This window comes from Colobus angolensis, unplaced genomic scaffold, assembly GCF_000951035.1.
Source record: "Colobus angolensis palliatus isolate OR3802 unplaced genomic scaffold, Cang.pa_1.0 Scaffold126, whole genome shotgun sequence".
Classification (NCBI taxonomy): domain Eukaryota; kingdom Metazoa; phylum Chordata; class Mammalia; order Primates; family Cercopithecidae; genus Colobus; species Colobus angolensis.
Genome location: NW_012113808.1, coordinates 7,291,265 through 7,297,986, shown reverse-complemented (window position 1 = coordinate 7,297,986; position 6,722 = coordinate 7,291,265). Strand labels below are relative to the sequence as shown.

The window sequence follows — 6,722 nt, the reverse complement described above, 5'->3', positions numbered from 1 at the left end:
CACCACACATCACACTCCCATCACACACACTATACACGCACCACACATCACACTCCCATCACAGACTACACACCACACATGACACTCCCATCACACACACCATACACGCACGACACATCACACTTTCACCACACACACTACACACACACACCACACATCACACTCCCATCACACACTACACACCACACATGACACTCCCATCACACACCACATACACCACACATCACACTCCCACCACACACACTATACACACCACACATCACACTCCCATCACACACACTATACACACATCACACATCACGCTCCCATCACACACACCACACACACCACACATCACACTCTCATCACACACACTCCTTATGCCACATACACACACCACACACATACTCCCACCACACACAGACTATACACACACTACACATATTTCACACACACCACATACCATACACATACTACTCTCGCAGAGCAAAGCACACACACACTGCACACCACTAACACACCACACACACACTGACACACCACACACAGCACATAACATACACACACCCCACACACTTCTCTCATGGCAGAAATCCAGAGATCAGAGCTTTTGATTTCCAAAGTAATAATATCTTCTGATTAGAAAGCATTTTAATGTAATACCTAATGTGTATTATGTTTCCTGAGCACTTACTACATATTAGGTATTCTTTTGTGGGCTTATATTTATTATTAGTACCTCATTTTATGCTCGCAAGTACCTTGTGAGGCAGGTACGATTGTTTCTGATTTTAGTTGAGGAAATGGAGGTTGAATGAAGCTGAGTTACTTGCTAAAGACAAATTAATAAGTGGCAGAGCCAGGTGTCAAACCCAGGGTGCCTGAGTGAATTCGAAGTACTTCACATTGTGGGCCCTGCCTGGTTTAATCATCCTGCAGCCCTGGAGGTGGAGATGGGGGTCTGGCCTGGAGAAGCTCAGTGGCAGAGTTTGTGCCTCCCTAAAAGTCCAGACCTCCCGTTCCTGGCTGTCTCCACTCCACTGTGGTGCCTCTCTTCACCCTGACTCTTCTTCCCCTGCAGCCTCAGGCCAGCCTGTCTCCCTGAAGAATATCTCCACAGACACATCGGGTTACTACATCTGTACCTCCAGCAATGAAGCAGGGATCCAGTTCTGCAACATCACAGTGGCCGTCAGATCTCGTAAGAGCAGTCTGGGGAGGGAGGGCTGACAAAGGCCACAGGATCACTGGTGGTGGTCCAGAGACCCCCGTGAGGAGGAATAGGGGAGCCTCTCCAGGGCCACGCACCTGCAGGGTAGCTGTGGTGACCTAGGCAGGATGGACTCTGTGCCAGGCACCTCTCACTCTGAGGCCAGTCCAGTTCCACTGGTGTTTGGAAGTGGAACCTAGGACTGACTTCTAGGACTGAGAGGCTTCGTCAGTCCCACCTGCCTAGAAGTCACTCAGTGGGTGTGGAGGAAGTACCCAGGGCAGCTGCTGCAGAGTCTGGACCATGTCCTTCTGGGGTGAGACACCACATCTAGCTTAACGAGCTGGCTGGGCTGACACCTGAGGACTTTTGCAGAGCCAGGGTAGCCCGGAGAGTGTTAAGATGTGAAGTGGTCTATATGTCTCTGTCTGCACCTCCATCCTGAAGAGTATTCCTGGGCCATAGCTGGTCACATTCCTCCAAGACCACGCCTTTCATGGAGTGTTACCAGAAGCCGGCAGCTCCTGCTCCCCTGGCCGGGAGGAGGCCCGGAGCTAGCTTAGAAGCTTAGCTAGTGCAGCTGCTCTGTTCTCTTGCAGCCTCCATGAACGTGGCCCTGTATGTGGGCATCGCGGTGGGCGTGGTTGCAGCCCTCATTATCATTGGCATCATCATCTACTGCTGCTGCTGCCAGGGAAAGGACAGCACCGAAGACAAGGAAGATGCAAGGCCGTGAGTGTCTGGGCTGGTAGCCTGTTGGAAGGGTCTGGGGAGACTGGAAATATGCATCCCAATTCCTCACAGCCTCTTCTACTTGCAGCCCCCATTTTGTGCAGTATATCACCCCCACTTTGTGCTGACAAAACAATGACCTGCCTAACCCATAAAATGTGCATTGCAGCCCCAGGACCTGCCTCCCAGGCCTGTGGTTTTCCAGTCTAGGAGCTCAGGGCAGGGCTTCCCGCGGCATGACTAGAGCCAAGTGTGGCCTGGAGCCCCTGTCACGGGGCCAGTTCCTCCTGGGCTGGTAGAGCCAGCCTGTTCCTGTAACCCCCTCAGCTCATGCATGGAACAAGGGTGTGGCACCTTTACTCTCAGCCCAGCCTTTCAGCCCAGTGTCCTCTGCAGCTGGTGGGTGGGGAGGAGGTCTGGAGGCTGCTCATGAGGACCAGCTCCCTTGCGGGTCCACCTGAAAGCAAATCCTTCCCCTCTGTCCCCCGCTGCCCTGCAGGAATCGGGCAGCCTATGAGGAGCCGCCAGAGCAGCTGAGAGAACTTTCCAGAGAGAGGGAGGAGGAGGACGATGACAGGCAAGAAGAGCAGAGGAGCACGGGGCGTGAATCCCCAGACCACCTCAGCCAGTGACTGGGGGCGGCAGCAGAGGGCGGCGGAGGAAGGGTTAGGGGTTCATTCTCCCACTTCCGGGCCTCCCTTCTCCTCTCTATGCCCTGTTCTACTGTCCCTCCATCCCAGACATTGATGGGGACATTTCTTCCCCAGTGTCAGCTGTGGAGAACATGGCTGGCCTGGTAAGGGGGTCCCTGTGACTGACCCTGCTGACCTCGCTGTCCTCGCCCTCCCGGCTGTGACACCTGGTGCAGGGCCTGGCCCTCATTGGAGACTAGGCTGCAGCCTCTACTTCCCTTGTAGTTGGCAGGAGCTCCTGGAAGCACAGCACTGAGCATGGGACGCTCCCGCTCAGAACTCTCCAGGGAGGCGATGCCAGCCTCAGGTGGTGGGGGCTGCCCTGCTCACCTGTGTGCCCAGCACCTGGAGGGGCACCGGGCAGAGGGTTTGCATTCCACACATTTTTGTTAAGTGAATGAAAGAATAAGTGAGTATGCTTGGGGCCCTGCATTGGCCTGGCCTCCAGCTCCCACTCCCTTTCCTGCCTCACTTCCCATAGCTGCCAGTATGTTCCACACCCTCCTGGGAAGGCCACCTCCCACTCCTGCTGCACAGGCCCTGGGGAGCTTTTGCCCACACACTTTCCATCTCTGCCTGTCAATATCCTACCTGTCCCTCCAGGCCCATCTCAGATCACAAGGATTTCTCTAACCCTAATTGTCCACATATGTGGAAACAATCCTGTTACTTTGTCCCACATCCAATCATGGGCCACAAGGCACAGTCCTCTGAGCGAGTGCCTCTCGCTGCATTAGAGTGCCAGTTCCTTGAGGCAGGGCCTGGGCCTCATGGCTTTTGCTTTTCCTGAAGCCCCAGCAGCCAGCGCCCATCCTAGTGGGCACTTAAGCTTAATTGGGGAAACTGCTTTGATCGGTTGGGCCTTCCCTTCTTTGGTCTCCCTGAGATGATTTTAGACACAAGGATGACTCCCACCCAAACCCACATATTCATTCAGTGAGTTAAATATGAATTGATTTAAAGTGAACACACACAAGGGAGCTTGCTTGCAGATGGTCTGAGTTCTTGTGTCTTGGTAATTCCTCTCCAAGCCAGAATAATTGGCATGTCTCCCCAAACCACACGGGGTTCCTGGTTGTTCCTGCATCCTGATACCTCAGCCCTGGCCCTGCCTAGCCCACTCGGGCTCTGGTTTTCTGGTGGGGCTGTCCTGATGCCCTCCCACAGCCTCCCTCTGTTTGTCGAGCATTTCTTCTACTCTTGAGAGCTCAGGCAGCGTTAGGGCTGCTCAGGTCTCATGGCCCAGTGGCTGGTCTTGCCCAACTGCAGTTTACTATTGCTGTCTTTTCTGGATGATCAGAAAAATAATTCCATAAATCTATTGTCTACTTGCGATTTTTTTAAAAAATGTATATTTTTATATATATTGTTAAATCCTTTGCTTCATTCCAAATGCTTTCAGTAATAATAAAATGTAGATGGAAATTCTTATTTCTTTTTTAATGTAGATTTTGTTTGCAGCAAGATAAAGCTTGGGTCTCATGGGTCATCTCTACTCACCATAGCACTCTTCTGCTTCCTAGGGGAGGCGAGACAAGGTAACGGAGTTGAGAATCCTGCGGTCCCTCTGCTTGTGGCCGCAGTAGGGTCAGACAGTGCCTCTAGTGGCTGCTGGGAATAGGACAGATTCCTGTCTGCTAGTGGAGGTATATTCCAGGAGCCTGCAGTGTCAGGACCCCAGGAGGCCTGGGCGTCAGTCCACATGCTTGACGGAAGATGGTGGAGATGCTCTAGCCAGTGCTGCTCCCTATGATGCCCCTCCTGAGAAAGGGGCGGGATAGTCCTCTTGTTCCATCACAGAGAACTGTGACGCTTCCTCCTCCAGAGCAATTTGGCTTCACTGTCGGCTCTTGGCTTTGACATTGACTCTCCTGAGAGACATTCAAGGTCTGTTCCTTGGTGTCCTTTCCTGTGCTCCCTCCTGTCCCAGCACTTGTCACACAGTACTGTGTGCCTATTACACCTGTATACCGTTCTGTCTCTGCCTCGCCCTGTAAGATTTGTGAGGACAGGAACTGTAGCTTCCTTATGGCCTCGCATGTGTTGACCCTTGGCAAAGGTTTGTTAAATGAATAACATTTGGTATCACAGTATCTTGCCCAAGGATATGGATATCTCCTAGCTCTCTAGATACTCCCACATGCATGTTCTTGAGGGAGCCACGGAAGTGGAGGCGGCCATCTTCCCCCAGGTTTGACTTGACTTCTCTCTGCCCCTCAAAGGACTCTGAAGGTTCACCTACCTTAGCTTCAGGCTTAAGGAAGAAAAGGAGGGAAATCGAGACCCACTGCATTAATTCAACAACAAATATTTTGTGAGCATCTACTTCATGCCAAGCAGGGTGCTGGTTGCAGAGTATATATAAAAGTCACTAAGACACTATTATTCAGGAGGAGCTAAAATCTAATGGAGGTCACAGACATAGAAACATAATGATGCAAGCAAGAGAAGGGGCTACAGGAACACAGAGGAGGGCCTGAGTAACTCAGCCTAAGGGAGTTCAGGAAAGCTTCAGAGAGGAGGTTGCATTTGGGCTGCATCTTGAAGAAAAATGAGGAGTTTTACAAGTGGAAAAGGGCTGGTGCTGACATTTCTTCTGTTCTCCAATGGAGGTTTCTGTTACTTGAATGTCAAATCACATTATCACTCAGTAAGACTCTGGTTTCCCGCTGAATTTATTTCAGTCCACAGACTGTGGGAATTAGACTGTTGTAGGTTCTTCTACAATCAAAATTACTCCAGCAATACAGTCTCCTTAGAATGTCAGGCATCCCTTCCCAAATGATGGTTTCCAGCTGCTGGTTCAAAGACTTTGTGGTATTTTAGAAGAGAGACAAAGGCTACCCATTAATTAAAGGAAGATTGTGTACTAAACCCTTATTGGGCACTTGAGGCAGTTTTTTTCGTATAATCCCCACTTGCAGTTTCAAATACTTGGGCATATGCCAATGTTAGGTGTTCATGTTGTCACCTAAGGAGGGACTCTGGCTGCCCAGAGAGGAACCCAGGACCTAATACACAGGTTGGTAAAGTAGCCACTCTTCAGGATCTTGTTATTTATTTATTTATTTTTAATTTTACTTTAAGTTCTGGGATACACGTGCAGGACATGCAGGTTTGTTACATAGGTATACATGTGCCACGGCGCACCTCTCAACCTGTTATCTAGGTTTTAAGCCCCACATGCATTAGATATTTGTCCTAATGCTCTCCCTCCCAAAAAGTCTTGTTCTGAAGCTGCTTTTGTGACACAGTGACAGGACCTCAGCTCTCAAATGCAGAGCCGCATGAACCAAGCTCACAGTGCCTGATGTGCCATGCTTATAGCAGCAGCACTTGCTCTGGGCCAGACACTGTTCTAGGCCTTTTCCATAGAACATCTCATAATCTTCACACTATGAGATAAGTGCTATTATTATTCCTATTTTACAGATGAGGAAGCTGAGACACAGTAAATTTAAGCAATTTGGATCAACACAGAATGTCAATTTGCTATTTATAGCTGTCAAGTAGACCAGCCTTTCTGTCCACCTGACCCAGGCCATCTCACACCGTGGGCACTATGCCCTCAGTTGCTTACTGGGCATGAAATTAGAACAAGAGAAGTCGGCTACCATCAAGGAGCTCTCATCCTCGATGGCAGTCTGTGTAAGTAGGTGTCATATCCCCTGTGGAAATTCTGGAACATTCTCTGGTCTTGGTCCCATCCCTGGATATTCTGGCTTGGGGCCCGGGGCATCTGCAGAAGTGATTCTATTGGTAAGTCTGGTCCAATGGGGAGGGCCTCTCTGGGGACGCTCGGCTATTGAGTTTGCTCACTGAGACTGCCTCTCCTCAGGTAGGTTTCCAGGAAGACCCAGTCTGGTTTCTGTCTGTGATGGTCCTTTGTCTGCACTTCCTCAGCTCACCGTGTCATCCCTTCCTACAACCTTTTTTCTCATGCATACACTACCGTTATATTTGCTAAAACTTTCCTCCAGCTCCAAATAACTGTTAGATCTGGGAACCGGTCTTTCCTCTTGAGGGGATACTGAATATTTCTGCTCGGATCTAGGATTTTAAAATTTATCTCTAAAAGGCAATCTTAATTTCCCTGATTTCCATGTTGT

General features: G+C 50.2%; 1 protein-coding gene across 1 annotated transcript in view; it reads left to right on the top strand.

Annotated features, from left to right (window-relative positions):
• GPA33 (glycoprotein A33 (transmembrane)) overlaps positions 1-4,044 on the top strand; it is a 39,567-nt gene extending 35,523 nt beyond the window's left edge. Inside the window, exons 5-7 of the mRNA XM_011933381.1 lie at positions 1,061-1,180; positions 1,789-1,921; positions 2,421-4,044. Coding sequence (XP_011788771.1) covers positions 1,061-1,180; positions 1,789-1,921; positions 2,421-2,553 — 386 coding nt within the window. The 3' untranslated portion in view covers positions 2,554-4,044. The remainder of the gene's footprint in view (positions 1-1,060; positions 1,181-1,788; positions 1,922-2,420) is intronic.
• The last annotated feature ends 2,678 nt before the right edge of the window (positions 4,045-6,722 follow it).